The sequence below is a fragment of the Phascolarctos cinereus genome, unplaced genomic scaffold (assembly GCF_003287225.1).
Source record: "Phascolarctos cinereus isolate Bilbo 61053 unplaced genomic scaffold, phaCin_HiC Scaffold_5;HRSCAF=322, whole genome shotgun sequence".
Classification (NCBI taxonomy): Eukaryota; Metazoa; Chordata; class Mammalia; order Diprotodontia; family Phascolarctidae; genus Phascolarctos; species Phascolarctos cinereus.
This window is the reverse complement of record NW_027555958.1, coordinates 34,102,737-34,127,891: the sequence shown is the minus strand read 5'-3', so window position 1 is coordinate 34,127,891 and position 25,155 is coordinate 34,102,737. Positions and strand designations below refer to the sequence as shown.

Sequence of the window (25,155 nt, the reverse complement as noted above, 5' to 3'; positions counted from 1 at the left end):
AGTGTGGCTCTGCCACCATGATGAGTGTGGCGCATTAAAGAGACGCGCAGAGATCATGGAAATTCAGGCTTTACTGGTCCCGCAAAAACAGAAACCCTTCCTCCCCCTCCTCCCAGGGGATAAAAGTCACTCGGCTCCTCCTTCTTCAAGAAGGGAAGTGAAAAATCATTCATCACCTCCATCCGCAGGGCCACCTCCAGGCACCTCCATCCCCAGGGCCCCTGGGGGACACTGGCCACCTCCAGGCACCTCCATCCCCAGGACCTCTAGAGCACAACAATTACCTCCGTCCCCAAAGCCTCCAGGGGACGATTATCATCTCGCCTTACCTCCAGCCCCAGAGGGATTAATAATAATTTTCTATCTCCCCCCCACCCCAAGCCCTTAAGTAAACACCTAAATTGCCACCCTCCTTTCTGGCATCTTCCACTAAAGCTCTGCTCCCTTAACAAAAAGTAGAGTCTAGGCTCTGAAAAGTCTGAAAAGGCTCTGAAGGCCTCCTGGAGACAGAAGGGGTCAGGAGTGGCACTAGCCCAGTTCAACTCTAGTCATCTCTAGGCTGGCTGCCAAGCGATTGTGTGTGTGTGTATGTGAATGTATGTGTGTGTTGTGTGTGTGTACGTATGTGCATATGTGTATGTATGGGAATGTATATGTGTGTGCATGTGAGTGTATGCATATGCATGCATGTGTGTGTGTGTGAGGGTGTGTAATGGGGGAGCAGGGGGCCGTGAGTTGTTCTCAGGGATAATCAGCTAGCTTGCAGAGGGGCTGTGAGCTGTGTAGGTGGATGACCCAGATTTGGGTCAGGAAGGGACCCTTGAGGTCCTTTCATCCAACCTGCTCCTTCTACAGATGAGGGAAGCTTAACAGCTTTTTATGGCTGCTACTGCAGGCCTAAGAGCCCCTTCGTAGAGTGAAATGATTCTGGCTCTTAGCCCCCCAACCCACTGCTACACAGATATGGTGCGCTCTGCTCCTCAGAAGGCAATGGAATCTAGAGGTTTCGGAATCTAGAGGGTGCTGGGTCTGTGGCAACTTGGGCCAGCGGGCTACGTGGGGACCCCAGTTGCGGACTGTTGTTCTGGGTTCCCTCCTTAGTCAATCCAGCCAGTTTTTCACTGGCTTCCCACAGCCGACGGGCAGCCCGGTCATCACGGGCTGAGGTGGGAACCTCTTCCACGTGGCAGTTGGCAAAGTATCGACCACTGAGTGGCTCAATGCCTTCTTGTAGGGCACAGTGTAGGGGTGTCTGTGCTCCACCCCTTGGAGTCCTCAGCACCAGCCATGCCAGGGGGGATAACAACAAATGCAGCCAGCCTGGCACATGGCGCAGAAACAACTCTGAGTTCACTGGACCTGTGGGTGGGAGAATGGAAGCAAGGTTGGCAGAAGGCCTAGCATGGGTGGAGGCTCATAGGCTCAGAGTTAGAGATGAAAGGAAACTTAGAAATCATCAAGTCAAGAGCCCTCATTTTACAGATGAAGAAGCAGATGCAGAAAGATTAAGTGACTTGCCCATTGTCACACAGATGTTAAGTGGCAGTGCCGAGTTTTGCAGCATTTTCTCCACTGTGCCATACTATCTCCTCGTCCAGGGGTGCTTGGGATAGGCACTACCTTGGTACAAGGCATGGGAGGGACCGTTTGAGAGATTAGATGAGACTCCAAACCAAGAGAGGGAAAGAGTAGTGTTGGCCCAGCATTAAAGGCTCTCCATATTCTAGCTCCAACCTTATCTCCCACTTTTCCCCTAGGTGAACTCACTATACTTTATTGTTGAGGACCTGGCCCTTACTGTTTCTTTAGTTTGTATATATCATCTCTGTTGGAATGTAAGCGCTTAGAGGGCAGGAATTATATTCCTTTGGCCTGTGCATCCTTAGTTGTTAACACCCAGTGCCTAGGACATAGTCAGTGCCTTGTTTGACTAACTGATTGTTGCATGCATGTGCTTTGTCACCTTAGCAAGAGTATAAACAGCTGCAGGGTTGAATTGGGAGACGCAGAGACCGCACTTTAACTCAGGTCTTCTGGATGCCGAGGCCAGCTAATAATAATTCATCTTTGCATCCTCCTGCCTCTTTGGGTGTTCAGCTGATTGGGAGGCACTACAGTGGAAAGCATGGGGGAGTCAGGAGAAGTGAATTGTACTCCTAGGTCTTCTACTGGCTAGCTGTATTGTTTTGGGCAAGTCCCTTCTCTAGAGGCCAGTTTGTTCCTCTGAGGTATAAGAGGTGGAGCTAGAACTAATTAAGTGGTCTCTAAGGTCCCTTTTAGCTTAGATATTCATAGGCTATTGATTTAGAGCTATGAGGAACTTTAGAGGCCATTTACCCCAGAGAGGTTTAGTAACTTGTTCAGGGTCAAAGAGCTAGTTAAGTGTCAGAGGTAGGATTTGAATGCAGGGCTTCTTGAATCCAAGGGCAGTGTGCTGGTGCTTTGGGACTTAAAAGTGGGAAGTGGGTTGAGAGTCCATGACCAAATGGCAGAAATCAGGACTGTCAGGAATCAACAGCAGAATTGTGGCACCCATGATGGGTTCCTCACCTGGGTGGGCAGCATAGCAGGTGACTCCAGTGCCCTCAAGCTGAGTGGCAAGCTCTCGAGCGAACAGCACGTTGGCCAGCTTGCTATCTGCATATGCCCGTAGCTCTTGCTGCCAGCCACAGACTGGGCGATCCAGGCGGAAGAAGTCCAGGTGCCCACGGCGGTGGGCTGCTGATGCCATTACCACCACCCGGCTTGGGGCATTGGCCTTCAGCCGGGGAAGCAGCAGATGGGTCAACAGGAAAGGACCCACGTGGTTTACCCGAAGGATCAGATTAAAGGTTTCCTTAGCTTTGCCACAGGAACTGATCCCTAAGGAAAGAGCAATGTTGGGTGAGCAGAGGGTGCAAATCCCTAGCTCCTATTTCCAATGCCACTTCCAACAGCGTCACTATCTATAAAATGGGAACTGTGAACCATCTTTACATACCCATAGCTTGCATACTGATGCCATCTCCCTTTTCTGGGCACAGTTACGGCCAGGAACTAGCCCTGAGCCCTGGTACCTTTCAGGCCCACCCCTTATCCTGACCTCCTTCCCCTGCTCTCACCTGCATTGTGGATGAGGAGGTCCAGTCTTGGCTCTGAGCTCAGAAAGGCAGTGGCAAAGGAACGCACAGAAGTTAGGCTGGACAGATCCAGCATCATGAAGATGACCTCGTTGTTCCCACTGTCCTGGAGACACCAGTGCAGGGATGGGGGTGAGAACACCTGGACACCTTCCGCCTCCTTCCCTGTGGGCCCTGAACCCTGTTTCTTGGCATTAGAAGACCTACATTCAAATCTACTTCTACCACTTCCTACCTATGGGATTTTGGGCAAGCGATTTAATTTCCTCACCAATAAAATGAAGGGACTGAGCCTTGTATGTTAAGTAGTGAGGAGGAAGTTGAAACTGGATCCTCAAATCCTGGGCCCACCGTTCCCTGATCCATCTATAAAGGATTCCAGATCTAGAGCTAGAAGGGACCTCAGAGGCCTTCTAGTATTTTACCAGTGAGGAAACACTGGGAAATTAAGTCAATTGCTTAAAGGGGGAAATAGATTTGAACCCAGGTCGTCTGGTAAGTAACTTTTATGATCTGAGCCTCAGTTTCTTCACCCCTTAAATGGATTTAAGAAAGCCTGCTCTTGCCCTACGCTATCTCCCATGGTAGTTTGGAATATGCAAGTGAGAGAATGTGTTTATGGAAAAGTAACAAAATTAAAACTTCTGAAAAATCTAAAGTGCCACCCGGACTTCAAGGGCAGTCGCGATTACCTTTCGGATGTCATAGACAGCAGCCTCTCCCTTTTCCTTGCTTCGGCAAGCCAACACCACCCGGGCCCCACGCTGGGCCAGCTCCAGAGCCGTCATCTTCCCGATGCCTGTGTTGCCACCTGAAACGCCCGCCCCCCCCCCCCGGGCGGCATCAGCAAAGCTGGGGGTGAGGGATGGAGAAGGGAAGGACGAGGCCCCTTCCTGCTCCGATGTCCAAGGCCCAGATCCCATCAGATATCCGCCAGATCCCTCCCTCCTCCGCCCCCGGGCCTGAGCTGGAGGGAATGGGGGGCAGGGGCGGAGGAGAGGAGAGCTTTCCAGGCGCTCAGGTGTGTGGGCCCTTCCTTACCTGTGACCACGGCCGTCTTTCCTTTTAGGTTTATGGGGCTCATACAGGGCACGGCTTTGATGAAGTTATAGTAAATGAGGACGTAGGAGCCCAGGAGCAGCCCGGCTCCCAGCAGGAGCCCATCCATGGTCCCGTCCGCCTGGGTACCAGCACACAGGGTCGATTTCAACCTGGTGGGTTTCAATTCCTGCTGCCTGGCTCCTCCCCCAACTATGGCAGACCTCAGGGCTCAAACTTGCTCTGTGTCGCTCCAGCTCTGCCCCAGCGGCCCGGGCCGCGGATCCCGTAGGGGCGGGGCAGGGGCACCCAGGTCTGCTCAGGCGGCGCATCCGGTGGGGAAGAGGTCTGTGTTAGTTTGATTTTAGCAAAAGCTTGAGGTAGGGGTGGGGTGGTGATGTCGCCCCGACCGAGGCCAAGAAATTGGCAGGCAGGGACAGCAGTGCCACCTCCAGGCAACAGCTGGGCACTGCGCCCGGCTCACCTGCGCAGGTTGTGACCGAGGAGTCACTATAGACTGCGAGCCTGGGCCATGGTCTCCCAGCTCTAGAGCTGGACAGGGACCCCAGAGGCCGTCCTATTTTACAGAGGAGGAAACTGAGGCCTGGGAGGTGACATGGTGTGCCCAGCGTCACACAGGTGGTAGTGGGCAGAGCTGGGGCTCAAATCCCAGTCCTCTAACAGCTGGCCAGCAGAAAGCCCCTGTTCTGCTCAGAGGTCCACTGGTCACAAGAGTAGGAGTGAAAGGGTCCTTAGTGACTATTTATAGTTGCACCTCCTTTCGTGGACCAGGAAACAGACGTCATGGCCATACAAGTAGTAATTGTTGAACTTGGGACTGAGAGCCAGCTTCCCTGACTCAGAATCCAAGGCTCTCCTGAAATTGATTTTGTGTGTGGTGTGTGTGTGTGTGTGTGTGTGTTTGACACAGAATGAGGGGGAGGCCAGCTTCAGGATAGGCACTCTCCAAGTCCTTCATGCCTTCCCTTTCCTCTTCGGTCTTCAGACAGCCCTTGTCCATGTCCCTTCCCATCTTTCTCCCTATAATGTACTTGTACTCACCACTGTTTCTCCAATTTCTCCAGCCAATCTCTAGCATCTTGTCCTTCCCAACTGTAAGACTGATCTTTTCCAAGTGAGCCTTCTCTGACTCATCACCATCTTTCTCCTCTTCGTCAAATATCGACCTCACCTGTTTATATATTCCCTTCTTTACAGTTTGTTTAGCACGTCTTTCTTCCACATATATATGTGTGTATATATATATATATACACACACACAAATATGTATATACACACACACATATATATATATATATCACCCATTTACATATATTTATAGTTTATATATTCCCGAGATAAGTAGCAGAGTTCGAAATATCTGGGCCACAGACACTGAGTGACTACCCACTAACCTATAAGGCAGGTGTTAGGATAATCCTGTTTTTGCCACAGACCCAAATAGCCTACCTCTCTGAAGAGAATTCTGGGTTGATGAAAGTTCAGAAGATTCTGAGGGGGTAATATCACCCTCTCACTTAGGATGGGTGTTTTCAAATTCAATCATAGCAACTTTCAGTTTAGAAAATGCTGTTTACACATCTCAGTGGACCTTATGAAATCAAATAACAAAAACTAATGTTTATATAGTACTTTTTGGTTTGCAATGAACTTCCCATACATGATCTGACTTGATCCTCACAACAACCCTGTGAGGTAGGTGGAAATTCAGACAGATTTGAAGTGACCTGCCCAGGATCTCACAGCTCACATCAGAGGTAGGAATCTAAACCAGCTCTCTCACTGCATGCCTAAGGCTCTTCACCCCGATTCCTCTCTAGCCCAACCCTGTATTATAGGGAAGAAAAGGGAAGTGAGATGCTTGAGGTCAAAACAAAAATCACTGGGACCGGGGCCCAGGTTTCCTCCCAGACCAATGTGCTGCCCCTATTCATTACCTCTCAATATAGCTTCCTTCAAAGATGCTTGAAAGGTTGCTATGTGTAAATGGGATTTGGCTCATTTGGCAAAGCTGCAGGGGACAAACCACCCGAGCAGACTGTGGAAACTGCGAATTTCACTTTTGGGAAAGGTGAAGTTCCTAGCAACAGCAGCTACCAAGAAGTGGGAGGGAGGATGGGATGGTGGTTGGGGAGGGTGTTCCTGTTCGAGAGGATGCCTGAAGTCTTCTAACTCTTGAGATTCTACTGACAGAGATGAGATCTCTCCACCATCATCAGACCAGGGCTGTTTGGACGGCAAGGCTTGTTTCGTTAAAAATGCAAAATCACCACATGAATCAAAAGGTCTTTTCACACAAGTGTCACACTCCTCCTCAATTACTAGACTCTGCAGGTCAGCCTGACAACCCTCCTCCAAAGCAGGGCTTCTACCCCTTTCCTGGGACATGGACCCTCTGGGCAGTCTTGCCCTTGAAGCCCATGTATCCCTTAACACCCCTTTAAGACCTTTAACAATAGGATACCCTCACCCCAAATGATACAAGAGCCAACGACTCTTCCCTTATCTCATCCATTCAAAATTCAAATTTCACAAAGGCTTCCATTTTCCTGGGAGAAATAATGTGAAAGGCTGAAGACTGTCCAAAGGGCTCATCTTCTCCATCTTTGGCCATTAGTCCCTGGGGGTTCAGGGAGAATGGGAAGACCCCCTTCTCAAGGTGATGACAGGCATGACAGACAGGCAGAAAACATGATTTGAAGTATTTTTGGTTTTTTATATACAGAATACAGGAAAGTTTTTGTAAAGTCTAAAACATTACAATTACTATGTACATTGGTACTAGCCGTGAGGGAAGAAGGGCTGAGGGTAGAAGTGGCAAGAGAACAAAAAAGGAGACAAAAACAGGTTTACGACAAAACGTTTTTGCTACAATAGACAATCTGAAGAAAACGTCCTACCACATGTACTGTACACAGCTTTAAAAACATTGAAAAAAATGCCATCACTGGGTGTATTTACACAAAATCCAATACGCTTTTCCTTATTTGAAATACAACAGGATGGACGCCAGAAAAAGAGTTAAATCTTCCATTTGTCCACAACACACAGTAGGCTACCTGTAGTGCAACCGCAGCAGGGGAGGGGGAGCCATGGGAGGAGAGTGGGTAGCGATCTTTATATTAAATAAAACAATGATATTGTATAGATTTTGCTGTATGAAAACTGTATTTTTTTCTTTTAATATAAAACTATTGTCACTGCCACAAAATAGAACAAGTTTCTGATTATTTTACAACGGTGGGCGGGCGGGCGGTGGGGAGGGAGGTGGGGCAGGGTCCGTCTTGATTTTTGCTTCAGAGGAAGTGTCCGGGTCCTCAGCCTCCCCTCCCCAAAGCTCCTTCGAGCTCCGGGCTGCCCCGTTCCCATGAAATGTCGAGTACAAATATATGTGCAAATGCCCCCTAGAACTTGAGAAAGAAGTAAAAGGATAAAAAAAAGAGTCAAAAGGTTTTCTTCATTTCATGCAAAGGTTGTAGTTGAACAGTTTCTGGTAGAGGATAGAAAAACCCCGGGCTTGGTTTTGTACATTGTTGCACTGGAGGAGTCTGTCTCAGGGTGGAGCGCCTGTGCCCAGGCCTAGGGCACCGAGTTGGAGCGCAGCACGGGGCCCTGGGGAGGCTTGAGGGAGAGCTTCTCAGCGAGGCCTCCATCTGGAAGGAGGGCAGTGTCCCCTTTGGGTGGTTTGGTTGCGAACTCTGTGACACTGAAGACAAATTGTAGGCAGCCCAGCTTGATGTAGCTGCCGTGGTGCAGCAAGGCCGTGCCCTCCCAGCCGGCCCCGCTGCCCCCAATCAAGCTCGAGCTGCTGGCTTTGCAATTACACGGCCACCTCGGCTGTCCCTGGGCCTGGGAGCTCATCATAGCCGCCTCTTCTGTGGGCTCCTCTTCCTGCTTCCGGCTCCTTCTGCGCTCTGTGAGAGGAAAATGGGGCCAGGGTCAGAGCGCAAGAGGCCCAAGCCCATCCCAGCACCGGCAGGCTCACTGGGGATCAAGTGAGCAGAGCACAGCTTATGAGAGGTGAGGAGGGGGCTGGATGGGGAATTCTGGACCAATGCAGAAGTTACTGGGTATGGAGCTGTGTGGGGGAAGTCAAGTGGGCAGAGGTGAGGCCCAGGAATTGGCAGGGAGAAGATCTGTGGGAACTGGAGGAAGGAGAAGGAATATGTTTAGGGAGTTGGCGAGGGGACTCTCTCCCCAACAGGGCACGCTAACACGGCACTGAAACCAAAACCCTAGAGCTAGAGACAAAAGGAAGATCGAAGGCAGAGAACCTGGAGAAGGTGGGGGGGGGGTAAAGGGACAAATATGAGGAAGCCTGAGGTACAATTCTAACCTGGCCTCCGAGATAAGGTGGCAGCACCTGGAGCAATCCAGGAATCCCTACCCTCCAGCCAGCCAGTCAGGGACTCTGTGCCAACTTACTGATGATGCTTTGCACTTTGGCAACAATACTGCCGGGGGGAGTGGGGGGTGTCTTCTCTGAGAAGTCACAGGAGTACAGCACGTTGTCCACCGTTGTCCCATGTTCACTGTAGTTCAACAGCTCGTAATGCTTGGTATTCTAAGGGGAGACTGGACGTAAGCTCCTCAAGCTGGGGACAGAGCTCTGCTGCCTGCCCAGACTGGCTCCTGCCCCCCTCAGGGGAGCCTCCCCCTTCCATGATCACCATCGTGGCCCTTCATGATAGCCCCTTGTTTGGCTGTTCTGGGTGTGAAGTCCTTCTATGAATCGAGCCAGGCCAAGAGCCTCTGCCTGTGCACACCCCGGGTGTCCCGTCACAGCCACTGAGTCCGAGGCAGTGGCAGTAGCTTCGGGTCTCTAACCGCCCGACCTTCCAGGCTCTGCTGGGCTACGCTGTGGGTCCAAATCTAACTGCTCTTTTCCTTCCTAGCAGGGAGGCCCCTGCCCTGCTCTCCCTTGTGAACGGCCACAGGGAAGAGACACTGACTGCTTCTTTCTGCTCAGATGGCATAGACAGGCCAGGACAGAGGGCCCCCAGCCGGCCCTTCATCTTCAGGAGGGGAGACTCAGTGAGCAGGTGATGGAGGGAAAGCCAGACCCTGTGGTGCCCCAGGCCCGCAAAGATTAGCTTTTAGCCCCTGGGCCTGCTCTCACTCACCTCATCATAGAAGATGCAGGCATGTTTCCCAGACACGTAGTTACAGTGACCGTAGTTTGTAAGGCACACGTCCATGTCAGCTCCTGAAGGGAGGTGGTGGGTACGGAATGAAAGAGACAGAACACAGGTTGTAAGAGGTGGTTCTTGAGTTAACACCGACATGGACTTTGGGGTGGAAAGTAGGGGGTGGAGGAGGCAGCCGGCGGTCCCTGCCTCCATGTCCTGATGAGACCGGGGTGAGGGCCCCAGGTTGGGGGCCTCTGCTGGGCAGGGTAGCTGCTATTTTGCTCTGGTCTCTCATGGTCAGAAGTAGAGTCCTCTCAGTCTAGAAGTTAAGTCCCACTTGCACCCCTCTTGCTGCCACTCAAGCCCATTTTCTCTTGCTCTTTGCTAAGTGGGGATGGACAAGTAGCTACTTGCCCCCTCGTCTCTACTGCTTGGGCTCCCTAGCTGAATGAATGCCTGTCCACGTCACACAGGTGTCATGCAGGTATCCCTGGGGAGAAGCTGTTGGGGCTGGCTCTTCCTGTAGGCCTGCTCACCTGTTCCAATGTAGAGGGTTCGATAGCACATGTTCACAGCTCCTCCCAAACCCATGAGGGGGTAGAACACAGCCCGGGCTTGCACCTCCTTTCTGTGGACTACAACACACACAGACAGATAGACAGACAGACCAGACACACACACACACATGGGGATGGGATCACTCAGAAGTCACGGCTAGAGAGCCAGCCATGACCCACACATTAAAGATCTCAGCTTCCCTCTTGGCTCGTGCAAGGACATAAGCTAGGGTAAACAAAGGCCACACTAAGCTTGCATTCTGAGACAGATAGAAGACTAATCAATTAGTAGCTTCTTCTCCTGAGGAAAATGCCTTAGGGTTTCTGGTCAGGACTCCTCCAAGCTGATCTTGGCCACAAAGAGCCAAGCCTAGCTACATGATGGCTCAGCTTTCTGAAGCTCTCAGAGCTCAAGGGGAGGGGGTCTCACATGGAGAGGGTGGGAAGAATTCACAGGAGGCCAGGGCCTTGAGCAGATCCCCGCCCCCCTTCTCTTTTAGTTTCCTTATCTGTAAACAGGGGATAATATCTCTGATGCTTAACTCACAAAGCTGTTGAACAAATCAAATCAAATAAATGAAGTCAGACACTTTGTAATCTTAAAGCACTAAGTAAATGTCAGCTCCTCTTACACTGTTACTTCTTTCAGCTCATTACTCCCTCTCAAAATTCTTAAAGCCCTGGCTGTCCTCTAGAGGAGGGCTGCCCCTTCACCCACCCTTGCCCACTTCCAATGTTTGTGGAAGCTGTTGCACATCAGAGCAGGCATATCCCGGGGCCAGCATCCACCAGTGACCATCATCTGTGCCTGCTGATGGCTTTTCAGTTTAAGCCTCAGAATCTATTCTGAGAGCTGGGGCTGCCATCTTGCTCTTGCCCAACAAGAAACCCTGATCTTGGTAAAAACTCAAAGTAAAAGCTCAGCCTGTCCAGGGAGGGAAGGACAGCTGCCTGGACATATGGAGCAGACCATGTCCCTACCTTCTGTATGATGCCCCCCAGGGGCCAGTGAATGAGTCCCAACATTGCCAACCACAGTCTGGACTCGGGAAGGGAAAAGCTGATGTATTCTCTGCAGGGCCAGGAACTTGATCAGCTTCTCATCCAGCATATTTATCTCAATCTCTGTTAACCAAACAGATAGGTCAATAAATAACTGGGGAGAGAATGAGGAAGTGAGAAGTGGGAGAGTCCCTAGACTATCCAGATTTTCTGAAGTTCTGCCATTTTGATATGTAGGCCTAACTTCAAAAAGAGGGCTGCTCAGAGCCTCAGCATTCGGGGGGAGTCAGAAGCTCTCCTGAATCCTTTGCAGTATTTAGTCGCTCTCTGGTTCTGAATTCTGGCTTTAAAATGGGTGGTTTCTAGGGTAGGTTGGCTTGGGGTCAGGTAACCTGAACATGCAGAATAAAATCAACCAATATTCGTATTCCAAATACCCCTTTTCTTGTCTATCTGCCTCAGCAACAAGCACCTGGACTTCCCTCTCATTTACAGTACCAAGAAATCTTTCACTCGTGGACCTGGGAGGTTCCAAATAAATGGGGCTATGGGGTACCTGATTCTATTCCCTAGTCTCTGCAGGTGTCCTTGTCCTTTGATGGAAGGCAAAGAACTATTGTTTATTACCCCTATGCCCCAGAGACATAAAATGCCAGCAGCCCTAATTACCAGTCCAAAGGAAACAACCCTGGGATTCCTTGCTAAGGTCATTTAAGTTTCAGAAGCTGCTCACTCACCGCCATTGACGTCCATCAATGCTCGAAGAGAATTGGTGAGATCTACCATTGCAGTAGAGTTGGCCGGGAAAGGGGGTACGGTTAAAGCGCTTCCTATGGATAATGTGCCAGGGCTGACCTTGCCATCTGTGGATGCAGCAGGAGAAAAGTGATGGATTATTTCTAAAGTACCCTGCTTTTCGGTTGGGTCTTGATTCCTAACCCAGGGAAATCCCATTCTCCTTCCCAAAGACTGTAAAGTTCTACAGCAAGAAATCTTTAAGTCCTCAATTTGGGATGTTCACTCTTTGGAAAGACAGTAGTAGACTTCGATAAACCATTCCTGTGTATGAGGTCTCTCATGCAGGGCACTACCTGGTTAAGACACGAAGCTGCATAAAATTTTTGTCAAGTTGTTCTTGGTCACATCCTACTCTTCTTGACCTTATTTGGGGTTTTCTTGGCAAAGATAATGGAGGGGTTTGCCATTTCCTTCTCCAGCTCATTTACAGATGAGGAAACTGAAGCCAGAAAGGTTAAGTGACTTGTTTAGGGTCACCCAGCTAGTAAGTGTTTGAAGCCTGATTTAAACTCAAGAAGATGAGTCTTCCTGACTCCAGGCCTGATACTCTACCTTCATCACCTAGCTGCCCTACACATAAAATTCTACCAGGATTCGAAGTCTCATTAAAGCACTGGATTAGCAACTCTGGATACCAAATGGCAAACTATTCTGCTTTTTTCACATGAAAGGAGAGAGTGCTGAAATTTTCCTAGTTCAAAGATCAAAGACAGGTTCTGGGGGCAGCCCTGACTAGAAAAGTACATCCAGGAAGTTTTCTTTTCTCCTTCCCTCATTCCTGGGAATTTAGAGTTATCTAAAGGAAGGCTTAATTCTTAGTTCCGGCTGGAGAGTCTGCTCCTGGATGATGCCATCAGCTTTGTGTGGCTGTTCAAAAGATTTGTTTCATTCCTGATTTTCACTACTGATACGGAAGTTTTACAAAGAGTTAACCCAGGGAAGTCCTGGGCGAATTCCAAATCAGTTTCCAAGGACTGGATCCAGGCTCTCTCTCGGACCATGAAATGCTGAGAAAGTTAACTAGAACCTTAGACCAAGAGAAATGGCTCAAAGGATCCTACTGACCGTCTCCAAGGCAGCAAACACAGTTAAGTAAGTAGACCCAGGTGGCCAAAGGGTCAAGAGATCTGGGCTGACTTGTTAGGGGACCCTAGGAATGTTAAAACTGCACAGGGTTCTATTTCTGCAAAGTGGGGACAAATTAACCATGTCCCTCCTTTTTTTTTTCTCTTTCTTTTATTCCACTTAATAGCATCTTATTTTTTCCAATTGCATGTAAGAATAGTTTCCAACTTTCACTTTTATAAGATTTGAATTCCAAACTTTTTTCTCTCTCCTTCCCCTCCCCCTTCCCCAAGATGGCATGCAATCTGATATAGGCTATAACCACGTCCCTTAACTGAAGTATGTGGGAATGGCTGCTGAGATGAGGTAGAAGGGGTGGGGGTGGACAGAGGAAATGGTGCTTTGTGGATAAGGTTGTCTCCAAAGTTCCTGTGAAGTCCATGAATTTATTGTTACTTACCAAATGCAGTGCACAAAATTAATCACCCTGCACAATGACACTTACCTGACAATGGCGCTGGTGAGCAGAATCGCTGGTTGGCTCCCACTGCCAATATGCCATCTCCTGCTGCCTGGGGGGGAGTGAGCACCCGAGAAGCATTTGGGGGTGAGCCAAGCGGCCTTGAATCTGTCAGTGGGGGTCCTATCTGTGTCTGGACATTCTTTCTTTGCAAAGTGCTGGTGGTCTCTAGGCTGGCACAAGAACTGGGAATGGAAGGTGGCAGGCTCGGGATAGGTGCCAAGCTCCTCTGGGTACATGAAGCAGGGCCAGTGGTGTTCTCTGTCTTCACGATGATACCGACAGTGTGGTTCTGAAGGCCCCCTGCCGCCGGTGGTGTGAGGGGCCGGGGCCATGATTGCCGGTGGGAAACTACTGGGAGAGTGGTCCCAGAACTCTGGAGCCGACGGGGGTCTGGGGGGTCTGGGGTGAGACTGTAAAGGTGAGGCCCGTTGGCTTTCACCTCTGTGCCCGTCGGCCCATTAGAGGTCCCACAGGCCACCACTTTCTTGGATTTGTCCATGCAAGAGCTGCAGTTGACGTCCTCAGGGGCTGGGAGCTGCTGGGATGGAGATGAGCTCAAGGAGTTCTGAGTGGTAATCCCGGAGGGGCAAGACATTGGGTAAAGGGACGGTGTGGGTGCCTTGTCAGCTGCCTGCAGAGAGGTGGTGATTGAGCCGTCAGCCACAATAACAGGCTTAATATCAGCCTTCTCTGTCTGTTCAGAGTCCCAATGCCAGGGTATCTGCTTAGCAGATAAATGTTTCAATATGCTGCACTGGAGTGCAACAACACTACAGAGCCACTGCAAACAGAAAGGAAAGGCAGGTCAGAGGAGGGAGAGGTGAGGGACCATGATTCCCCCACTGCGGTGGTGGCAGTGGCACGCACGAGGTCCCGAGAACCGGCTGACGATGCTCTTCAGTGCTTGGAAGCAGCTCCAGGGGCCAGGCCCCAGCCACTGCTGAGCAAACTCTAGAGAGGGGAGCGCTAGGAAGCAGACACTTGGTGACCTTCTCTCAGGCCCCTATCCCAGCCACAATCTGGGTGACCTTCCAGGTCTTCATTAGGGATCCCTTCTGACTTTACAGAGATGACCAGGATGGGAGGCCTCTCGGGGGACAGGTATTCTAGAAGGATGGCAATCAATGAAGGGAGGAGCTCTGCAGGAATCTGTCATTCAGGAATAGGGCTATGGCCCACACTGTCTGGAGTAATCACCTCACGTTTTCTCTAGCTCTAGAACATGTACCTGTTTCTCCCAATACAATCTGGAGCTCAAGGTATCTGCCCTATGATCCAGTAAGAGTCTAGAAAGTGCTGGGCATGTAGGCTTTGGGTGGGGGCAGGAGAAAGCCAGACACCTTTCTAATACATGAGATGTATCGGGCAGCTGCAGACTACCATATCAACAGGGCTTCCTGTTTTCTGTTCTTTCTAGGTCCAGCTTCAGTTCCCAGGGTGAAGAGGAAAGCCAGGAGCCCTACGTGAAGCACAACCCTGCCCGAACGCCTCAGCCTCCAGGGTCCTCACTCACCTCCTGTTGCTCTGCCTGGCTAGCAGAGTGCTCAGGGTTCAAAAGGTGCTTCTGCGACTCCTCAGGGGCCCCGTTGCAGATCAGCTCCCCATCCCGAATAGCCGCAGGTGCGAGCAGCGGAGGCGGAAACCGGTACTGGGATTTTATAGCATCAGGAACCTAATTGGGAGTGGAGAGTGGAGGGAGTAGATACGATTGGGCCATTTTCACTGAGGCCTCTAGTCTTTAATGCCCACATCTGAGTGACAAGAGATGACTGGTGCTGTGCCAATGTGGCAGGCTTTGCTCTGGGCTGACATGCTCTGACATGTTCTCTAGGCATGTGGTCACAAAGAACCTGCAGAAACCACTAAACTAACTGATGTTCTATGATTTGCCCTCCCTGGGAAGGGTTTTTGGAAGTCCACATCAGCCTCAAAAATGCCTTTACAAACAGGGTAGAGAGAGCTGACATATGGGATCAAGGAACAGAGCCATTTCCTACCAGCATATGAGCCACAGACCTGAAACAGCTCAGGGAGTAATGATGATGACACTAGCAGGCAAGAGAGTTTCTGATGCTCCTTTGCGGTTATGTACCAAGTACTGAAGCAAACCAAAAACATCTTACCAATAATGTGAAAGGAAAAATGTCAATTGTAGTTCGTTTATACTATTCTTTTAGCAAAACATGTATCTAGTTTCACTCTCAAACCTTCCCACGTCTCAGGTATCCAGTCAGCCACTGCCCTGAGATTTTGGCATGAGGGTAGGAAACCATTCAACCGACTAGGTGAGACTCAGTGAAGTCACGTCGTCCAGAAGGATCCTAAGCCATGAGGTTTCAGCATTGAAGAGTTAAATGTCTTTGAATATGTTTTCACCAAATTAATTTAATCTAGACTTTTCCAAATTATAATTACCTATTTGAAGTAATTTAGTCATGAAAAAATGTGATTTCCACCTCTGCACAAACATTTGCATAGTCAGAAGCATATAAAATACTAATCTGCATTCTGTATTACATACACAGGGTAATAGTCAATAGTCAAAAATCGCCATCTTTAAAATTGGGTGCTTTTTTTTTCTTCCAGAAGACACTGGAGAGGAAGGCGCACATAAAAAAAACCAACCAAACAAAAACCGCCTGCCATCTAGTGGCCGAATTTGGGTACTGCAGCTTGAATCAGTGCAGCTAGGACTGAGAGGTTATTAGGGAGAGAAGGATCAATTCCTTTCCCCTGGCTCTCATAGGGACACAGCCCTTCTGGGATACTCCTAACTTGGAGGGTCACAGTGAGTGGGGTTTCTGAGAGATCAGAGGTTCAAAAGTGTCTGTAACCACTTTCCATCTAAAGGAAATGTCCGGTCCTGGGCAAAGTAGAAAAAAAGATTTCTCTTGCACGGTTTCCCAGTCTGTAATCTCTTTGCCCCCTTCTGTGTGTTTGTGGCCAAAACAAGGAACCTCAATTTATAAAACTGGGTCATGTCCTCTTCTGGCCCTCCCTATACTTCTGGGCAGGGCTAAAGCCAATAAGAGAAGTGCTGAAAGCCTGGAGAGAAGACAATCCCCCTTCTCTCTAAGGACCCAGCTTTACCTTCAAGCTTCTTCTCTTGACGGCCTGAAGTACCCGGCGGTTAGGGGGGTGTTTTTTGTGGATGCGATTCAGGAAGTCCACTTTGACCACGTGCTGGGAGATGGTGTCCTGGAATCGGTCAAACACCTGGCACCGGTTGCTCAAGGTCATGTTCTTCTGGTTCAGCTGGAGGAAAGACAGAGAGACCTCCATGGCGGCTCCCTGACAGACTCCCCGTTCAACCCACTTTGAGATGTGCTCCAGACCACACGTGCTTCTTTGGCTGCCTCTACTCCACGCTGACTTGGAAACGTCCCTAACAATGCTACTGAGTCGCATCCGTGTCAAAACTCCCTCTCAAACGTGAGGAGGTCACAGGCAGATCACTTTCCCTCCCTCTCCCAGATCTGGTGGGAAGGAAAGAGGATGTACTCCCGACTCCCTGGGGGAGGGCAGGGCAGTAAAGGGTGCACTGGGTGATGCAGCAGGGAGAGAGTCCTTCCCTTTTGGTCCCCTCTATGCCATCATCGCTCCTGAGCCAGGACAGGAAGGCATTTCTCAGGGGCTGCAAAGGGCAGCACAGATTATGGGCTAACTATCTATTTTCTCAAATCACACTAGGGTCCTTTCAACAGAGAGGCAGTATTCTCTACTATGAAAATAATTTCCTGATTTATTAGGTAACATGAGTCAAATGACCCAAATCTCCTCAGGTCCCAGTGTTTCCCTCTGTAAAACAGGAGGAAAATCCTGGTTTTCATGCCAGGCTGAGAGATGAAAAGGAAGGATGATGGCCTAGAGGCATGTCTAGGGTGATACACTGGGCTGGGAATAAATAAATCCTGACCTTGTTCTGGCTTTGCCTTGGTTTACTTATCTCTGTAAAATGAAGGTGTTTAACAAATGAGATGGTTTCTAAGAGGGCTGATATTCTCTTAGAGTTGCCAATATTAAAGTACATGAAAGCTCAAATGGCTTTCCTTCCCCCTCCTTACCTTCATCCCCTTAGCCCCGGTGCTGGTGCTAAGGAACAGTGAGCAGTGACAATTCCCTATCTCATGAGCAAAAAGTGGTGAATGCACAATTTCTACAAGAAACCTTCTTTCAGACCCAAGTTTGGGAAAGTGGCTGTAACGGCAGTGACTAACAGAATTAAGAACCTCAGAGAGACTTTTTTTCTTCAATATGAGAGAGTCTGGATGTGAATAGCCACCCATAAAAAAGGGGGCCAAAGGGCTCCCCACAGATACTTTCATCTAAATCAAAGGAACAATCCTCCCTCTGGTTTTCAGGCAAAAACTGCTATTTTCTCTGGGTCCTTTCTAGCTCCTGAGTTCAGCCAGGAAGCCTCCTACCCTGGAGAAAGTGGTCTCTAGCTCTGTTCTTGGCTCATGAAATCTGGTCTGGGAAGTGCACCTCTGTCTTCCACGGGAAAGGTTCTTGGGATAAAAGAATATGTATCTTTCCAAAGTTTTTTCCCCCTGGGACTAGGGAAGGTTTAAAACTAGATGCTGAGAGGGGCAGCTAGGTGGTGCAGTAGATAAAGCATCAGCCCTGGATTCAGGAGGACCCGAGTTCAAAGTCAGCCTCAGACACATAACACTTACTAGCAAGTCACTTAACCCCACTGCCAAACCCAAAAGAACCAAAAAACAAACAAACAAAACCCCCTAGATGTTGGGGACAAATTTGCTCATTTAGTTATTATTCTTAAGGCTGTATCTGGTACTACACAATAATTCCTACTTGGGGTCCTTGGGTCAACTGTGGACCTCATTACCCAAATGAATTACTTCTAAGCAACCAATTATTACCGAAATAAGGGCGTAAAGCTAAAATAAGGACTTTTTTTTTTTTGGAAGGGAGGACGGCAGAGAAATAGCCAACTTACATAGCAGAGGTGTGTCAATATGATATGGGACTGTCTAGAGACAGGCAGTAGCATAAATTAATTTCTAAGCAGAAGAACAGAGAAGCACACTGGAACAATCCATGCTATCAGGGAAGCAGGGGCGGAATGAGGCTGAGTTTGATGTCAAAGGGCCTGGGTTCTAACTCAACTCTGTCACTCGTTAGCCGCATAATCCTGGGTAAGTCATTCCACCTCTGTGGACCTTAGCCGAATCCTTTGTAAAGTGAGGGGGTTGGATCAGATGAGCACTAAGGTACACCCAAATATAAGATCCTGTTATTTATCCTATTGATCTGTGTTTCTTTCCTAACCAGGAAAAGCCTGAAAAAGCCCCACTGAGTCGTGCCCAGGCTTACCACCACATGTTCTATGTGATTCGGACACATCCATCTGCCCAGGGGCATGGCAGTGAGTGGTGGTTCGAGGCAGTCCATATGGAACAGGAGGGGACAATAATCACACTGGATGAGAGGTGCCACACGACAGCTCCTGCAAAGGCAACAGGTCGTATATTTATGTGCAAAATGCAAGCATCCACGCCACACCCGATGAGGACTTCATCCTGCCCCCCACCCCAGGGCCCTCTACCAGAGGAGCAGCAGCAATGGAGGAAGACGTCTGGGCCTGGAGGCTAGCGCCACCCTCCTTTTGGGGGGATGAGGGATGTTTATGGGTAGCGTGGCCAAAGTGGCAGAACAGCAAGGACCAATGGTCAATGCACGCTAGGGAAACCATCCACTGTCGGCCCTGATGTTCTTCCTCAGAAGGCTGCCACTATCTCACTCGGAAAAACACTTTCACTCTTTCCAGAGGTCATCTCATTGCACCAAGATTCCTTGCTCCCTGCCAAATGCATGAGGCGCTCCGCAAAAAATGAGCCTGCCATGCAGCCAGGGGAGTGGTGTATGAGGACAGTGGTCAGAAGGGGCACAAGCAAATGCCAATAACGGTTTGTTACTTCACTATTCCAGCGTCCTGAAGACATGTTAGCTAAAACTGTTCCTGCCTGCCTTGGACAGTCTGCCCCTTCATCCTCTTCCTCCTGAAAACGCTCTGCTTTGCCGGCGCTCTTCTCCAGCCGGCCTAGCCCTGACCATGGGATGACCTGATGAGTTCAGATTTAATAACTCAAATGGCTGAGTCCCTTTCACTGAGGAGAGCCAGTAATCTAGGGAAGTAAATGAACTTTCCAGCCAGAGACTGCAGTGGTGCCTTTGCAATTTTTAAAGATCAGACCCCAGGGGTCATCTCACTCATCAGACCATTTGCCCTCTAGCAGATGGATGCCTGGGATTTTAAAACCCTCTCCAGCTCTATCTCTTTCAATGTTTAGCAAGCCCACCCATTAAAAAATTCTGCCTGTTGTCATGTCCAAGTCTCTAACGGTACATTTCCTTGTCCTGTTGTCAGTGATGCTGGAAGACAATGGGTCTCTCTACAAAGGAGCATGGTCTAGACTCTAGAAGTAAATGCCTTGGACTCGGAAGCCCTGGATACAAATCTTGGCTCAGGCATTTCACATAAGCCTTGCTTTTCTCAGCTATAAAATGATGATCATAACATTTGTGCTAATAACGTCACAGGGTGTTGGTAAGGAAGACGCTTCTAACTATAAAAGCTACATATACATGAATACTACCATCGTTATTGCTTCGGGATACCCATGTAATGAGTGTGTACACACACACACACACAATTTACTTATGTTTCTATTGGGGTTCACTGAAAGAACACACCCTTTGTCTATACGAGGCATGAAGAATCCCAAAGCTGTCTGGTTTCTCAGCCCCCTGAATGGGGCTATAAACATACAGCATGTTTGAGAGGAGGGAATGGAAAATAAAGTAAAACCCAAGACCCCAAGGAATTGGGAAAGGAGAAATGTTAGCTCCAGGGAGGTGACAAAGGACTGTGGCCACTGAATGAGATCCAGCCTTTGAGAAGGACATGGCTACCTGTTACAGGTGAAGCAGACTTTGACCGGTAAGGGAACTAGACCATTGTGATCTAACTCATGCTGGGTTTTCTTGACATTTTTCCCAGTGGTTTCCTCTTTTCTCCTCCTCTTGCTAGTACCTGGAAAACAAAGCAACAGTGCTGTCCTCCTCCTGGTTTCAGAGCTCCTAGGCTGGGGTAAGCAGAAAAGAGCCAAGTGGGAGGAACAAAAGGGATAAACACTCTGACTAGGGGTCCTGCATTAAATGTGGGCAGTGTAACGTTAAAACAAGAAAACGTAGTAGAGAGAAAGAGAACATGAGTGAAGAGACTCTAATGAGTGGGAAGACATCTATTTCCTCAGAAAGACCCTTCCTGACACCAGGAAAAAATGTGAATGCCCAAACAATTTCAATTAACCAATACCAAAATCTGTTTTACAGAATGAAGTGTAAGGGAGTGTCCAGGGGGCTCGGCTCCACTCACACTGTACTGATCTGCACGTTTCTAAAGCTAGGCAATTCAATTTTCTATGAGAAAATAAACAAAACAAACAACAAACCAGGACCTCATAGCCAGCTCTGTGGAGAGGCTAACCCTCTTCAAACAAAAAGGAGGGACGGAGGGGCTAGGGGAAGATGGAGTCTCCATGGGAAAGGGGAGATGCTGAATGGCATTAACTCTACAGCAGCCTGTGAATGTGACAGGTGCTGCTTGAATCAGACCTAAGACCACCCAGTGGACACACACAGGCTGCTGAAACAAACACTGGATGCTGCACGTGTGGCTGCCGCCAATCAGGGCCTCACCTGGGAGTGCAGTGGTGCAGGTCAGTTCGTTGGGCAGCTGGAACTGGGTTGGGTTTCGCTCCATGGCTGCCGCAATGAGCAGCTCAAAGGGTCGCTTCAGCTGGGGCTGCCCGCAGTCCATCTCTGCTGCTGCTGGCTCGTCATCCACATCAATGATGTCCTCATCCACGTCATTCTGTTCGGAGGTGGGTGTCTCTGTGCTAGCATTAGATGTGGGAGTGCCAGGCCGACTAGCCCTCCGCTCCAGGATCCGGGCCTGGGCAATGGCTTTGAGGTCTGTTTTACCAGCTGACCTGTCCAACAGGTCTGTATCGCTGCTGGGGGATGTGGTTCGTTTGCCAGATTTGTCCACCAGCCCATTGACCTGGCCCAGTTCTTTTTTCTGTTCTCGCTTCTGCATAAATGAATAGGCAGGCCCATCACAAAAGGTTATAACAAACACCATAAAACAATGAAGGACGGGCATAGTAGGCACTTTCAGCGTAGCTTAACAAACTCTGCAACCACACAGGTACCTCCTACAATGTCATGTGCACTGGGGATTCTTAAGTGTGTGATATTTAAGAATTCCAATGTTAAGTGAGGTTCAAAGTGAGCAAATCACCAAAAGGCAACTAAAGTAACAAAAGAAACGTAACACTTTATCTGAAGCCATGAAGTACACTTGCCTCACCTACATGCGGTATGGCCATTAAGCAAGTGTTACATTGTGTTAGAAAGGATATGAAACTGAATGGGCCATCTCAGGGTGCCAGCCTGACTAGGTTCACATGTTTACAGGAAAGTTAATTTCTGACATCTCATGTTTAACTGTTACCTTAAATAATTGTAATTAGGAGGGAAAAGGAGAGTGACCCAAGGAAGCCAGTACGATCTGACCAATATGTCTAAGGGGTTCTCCTCAATCTACTGCCACCATAAAGAGAGATCTCTGGGCTATACAGGTCCTTGTTCGTCACTCATCTGCTGTGACCTTGAGTGTGCTGTTGTAACCTGCTGGACATCACTGTTCCCATTTATAAACGAGGATAATAAAATCTTTAAATGCATCCAATGGCCAAGGCAGGGTGATCACCCCTAGAAACAGGAGCCAGGGGAGAGGGGGCTGTACAGGAAAGGTGGGAGACAGGGAAGGGGTGTGGCAATTAGGCAGCTCCAAAAGGACCAGGTGTATCCACCCCCTTGCCCCCAATGCTTCTAACAAATGGCCACATGCTGCTAGAAACAGAGGGACAGCCTCAGCAGGAGCTCAGCTTCTCTTTCCAGTTCTGGGGAGGTTTCCTGCTTAAGTAGGAGCTTTTGGAGCTGGGAAATGAGGAGAAGAGACCAGCAGGGCAGGCTAGGCAACAGTTACTCAGTTTGTTGACTTTAAGAGGAACTGAAATGCAGCTGTGGTTTAGGTCGGTGACTTGGCTTGGGCTTGCTTTAAACAGGAACCCTTGTGCACACATTTGAAAAATCAAGTCCGCAACACTGTTTACCTTCTTCTTAAAGGCTGAGGACTATGTTACACATATAAACCACAATCTCTTTGAATCATCTCATCCTGTTTCTGCAAACACGGAAGTCATCTTTCACTATGACATCATGTTATAGGGCCATGGAAAACAGAGTGATGTCACAAGAAAGGAAAATCATTCACTCATCTACCAAAGGGTTTGGGTGGGTCTAACTCTAAAATCCATCACAGTACACAATCCAAGCTCACAGTTTAAAGGCTAGCCTTCAAATGCTCTGGGTGGAATCATAAATCCACTTCCTTAACAAGATACCGTTTTGCTTTTATAACTTACATAAGTTTTTAGAGTGGAAAACTCAAATCTGTTCCTGTAGCAAGTACCAAAATATGGAGAAAAGCAGTGCTAAAGGCACAGATGCGTCTAGCTGAAACCAAACAGAGGCGGGGGCGGAGAAATGGGATGCTAAGGTCAGTCAAAGTCTTTGTTCTGCTGCTATGCCCAGCCAAATGTCTGGACATATTCTCGCGCCCCCCCCCCGGATTTATTTGCTTTAGGATGGGTTAGGTTCCATTCTTACTGAGTCGGGGCAACAGCCAATACTTTTATGGTCTGTTGTTGATTGAATTCCATTCTAACGGAAAAGCTAGTTCCAACTGTGGACAGCTGCCACCTTCTGCACAACTTGAGATCTCACCAACAGCTCAGAGAAATAAAATTCACCAAATGGTAGGGCTAGAACTACTTTGGTTAGTGGCTACTCAGTGGAGTCTCCGTAAGTTGATCTCCTTCCATTACCTGCCCCCATAACGCCAAGTTAGGACTTCAATATCCTACTGAGTCACACTGGTGGTTCCAGAGCAGGGGGAGATAGGGAAGAGGTTGGACAAATGCCCTCATGACTAGGTAGTGAAAAGGTTTGGCATCAGATAGCAAGTTCAAAGATTTCAAGAGCAGCTGGTCAGGAAGTCTGACCATCACTGTCCCCAGAAGGAGGCCTTTTACCTTTCGTCGAACAGTACACCGGTGACACATCCACTCCCCAGGAGGCAGCATCTCTTCACTCAGTGGAGGGTTACTGTAAGGAGGGACAGGAGCCAGCTCAGGAACACTCGGCTGGAGCAGAAACAAGCCCAGAATCCAGCAGCATGCTCCCAACCCCTTGTCCTGACCAGTCTGGCAGCACAGCACACAACCCAACATGCTATCTCTGCACAGTTCAGTCTGTATTTGCAATATCCCTTTGAGTCAGTATCACTTTCCCCATGTCAGAAAAGAGAAGGCAGATGAAGAGCATCCCAAGCTGCACTTACAAAAAGGCTGCAGTGAGTCAGTTTGGAGCCCTGTGCTTTGGAATCTGTCTGAATCATGCTGTCAGCTGAACCCAGCGGCCTGTCTCTGGGTAAGTCTCCTTCAAGGCAATTGGAACCAACTCTTCATCTCTCAGCCTCCAAGCTGAGGTCTCTATGGGGTCCTACTGAACTCAATGTACTTAGAGGAGTCACAAATGCATTTGTAAAGAATATGCATGTTCCTAGGAACATGATTGATGCTCAGGCACTTCTCAGTCTCAGTTCCTACAAGGCACTTATTTGGCCCTTCTGCCACAGAGTTACTCACTCTAGTTAAGTGTGAGAAATACCAGAAACACACACCACTGAATTGTGAACAAATATTCACCTTTTAGCAACTGAGTTAAAAATTGCTGTGGCCAACCTTAGAGTTCAGACCCGAACCAGCAGCAGAACTCGGAAATTACTCAACACCCAGAGAATATGTAACAAACCTGTAAAACAAAACCTCAGCTCTATTTCCCTTTCCAAAGTTCCTAGAAGGCCTCATTAACATCTCAGGGGGTTGCTTATCAGGAGACCAAAACAAAACAACAACAAAAACCCAAAACAAAGCACAAACTCAAAACTGGTTCGATACCAAGGACCAGGGGTAAATGTCAACTGTATCAACTTCTATTCCTATTCCCTAGGCCAACTGTCTCCACTCAGATCACCTAGAAGGCCACGTCCAAATGAACAAAGGGCAAGCACAAAACGTACATCTACCTAGACCCTGCTGAGTTCCGTGGCCTGTTTCCTTTAAAAACTACTCTGAGGGCCAACTCTTGGTTATGACCTGCTTCACCAACCCACTAGCGTTGACCTCTTATGCTCTTCCTGAGCCATACACACAAAAAGTAGGTGAGGTTTGGGCAACTGGCCAGAGCCAATGGATGGCCTATGGATTAATTGAAAGGAGTACCCTGGGCAGATAAACCCAAACCGGGTAACAACACTTTTCAAGGAAATCTGTTTCCAGTTAAAACTGCCCTAAGAGGGCAGGACAAGGCCTCATGAAATCAAGCTGAAAGTTAGTTGACAGGGTCGTTTCAGGAAATTAAGGTAAGACGCTTGTTCTCTTCTTTGACACAGAGACAACCATGTGCTCATTTCCCTCTTTCTTCACTCCAAAGGAGAAGACTTTATCCCAGAGGATAGTCAAGGTGAGGGCTACCTGCCAGTGGACTGGGCCCTGGCCTCAGGGGTCCTATCTGTCAGAGGCTACGACTCCATGTCCACACTCTCTCATCTGAACCTCTGTAACTTTTCTGTCTTCTATTCATTTGGAAAGACCCTGGAGTGGACTTCAGAAGAGCTGGACCCTGATTCTGTACCTGCCACTCACTAGCTAGGCTTTTTTATCTGTTGAGTGGGAATATCATCATCA

The 25,155-nt window shown here is 48.8% G+C and overlaps 2 protein-coding genes across 2 annotated transcripts in view; both read right to left on the bottom strand.

The window, feature by feature from the left end:
* Nucleotides 1-53: 53 nt before the first annotated feature.
* Nucleotides 54-4,546, bottom strand: DHRS13 (dehydrogenase/reductase 13). The gene is made up of 5 exons (XM_020963200.2): nucleotides 4,161-4,546; nucleotides 3,812-3,930; nucleotides 3,102-3,225; nucleotides 2,551-2,862; nucleotides 54-1,359 (listed from the first exon to the last, which is right to left on the bottom strand). Exons 1-5 carry the CDS (start codon nucleotides 4,285-4,287, stop codon nucleotides 998-1,000), a joined length of 1,044 nt encoding a protein of 347 aa, XP_020818859.1. The 5' UTR covers nucleotides 4,288-4,546; the 3' UTR covers nucleotides 54-997.
* A 2,327-nt stretch (nucleotides 4,547-6,873) lies between these two features.
* Nucleotides 6,874-25,155, bottom strand: part of PHF12 (PHD finger protein 12) — a 33,273-nt gene continuing 14,991 nt past the window's right edge. Inside the window, exons 3-15 of the mRNA XM_020963365.2 lie at nucleotides 23,440-23,512; nucleotides 20,978-21,371; nucleotides 20,189-20,309; nucleotides 18,590-18,722; nucleotides 16,343-16,507; nucleotides 14,766-14,924; nucleotides 13,235-14,033; nucleotides 11,604-11,729; nucleotides 10,846-10,989; nucleotides 9,844-9,942; nucleotides 9,302-9,384; nucleotides 8,604-8,742; nucleotides 6,874-8,092 (exon numbers count right to left, since the gene is read on the bottom strand). Of these exons, the coding sequence (XP_020819024.1) occupies nucleotides 7,758-8,092; nucleotides 8,604-8,742; nucleotides 9,302-9,384; nucleotides 9,844-9,942; nucleotides 10,846-10,989; nucleotides 11,604-11,729; nucleotides 13,235-14,033; nucleotides 14,766-14,924; nucleotides 16,343-16,507; nucleotides 18,590-18,722; nucleotides 20,189-20,309; nucleotides 20,978-21,371; nucleotides 23,440-23,512 (2,770 nt within the window). The 3' untranslated portion in view covers nucleotides 6,874-7,757. The remainder of the gene's footprint in view (nucleotides 8,093-8,603; nucleotides 8,743-9,301; nucleotides 9,385-9,843; nucleotides 9,943-10,845; nucleotides 10,990-11,603; nucleotides 11,730-13,234; nucleotides 14,034-14,765; nucleotides 14,925-16,342; nucleotides 16,508-18,589; nucleotides 18,723-20,188; nucleotides 20,310-20,977; nucleotides 21,372-23,439; nucleotides 23,513-25,155) is intronic.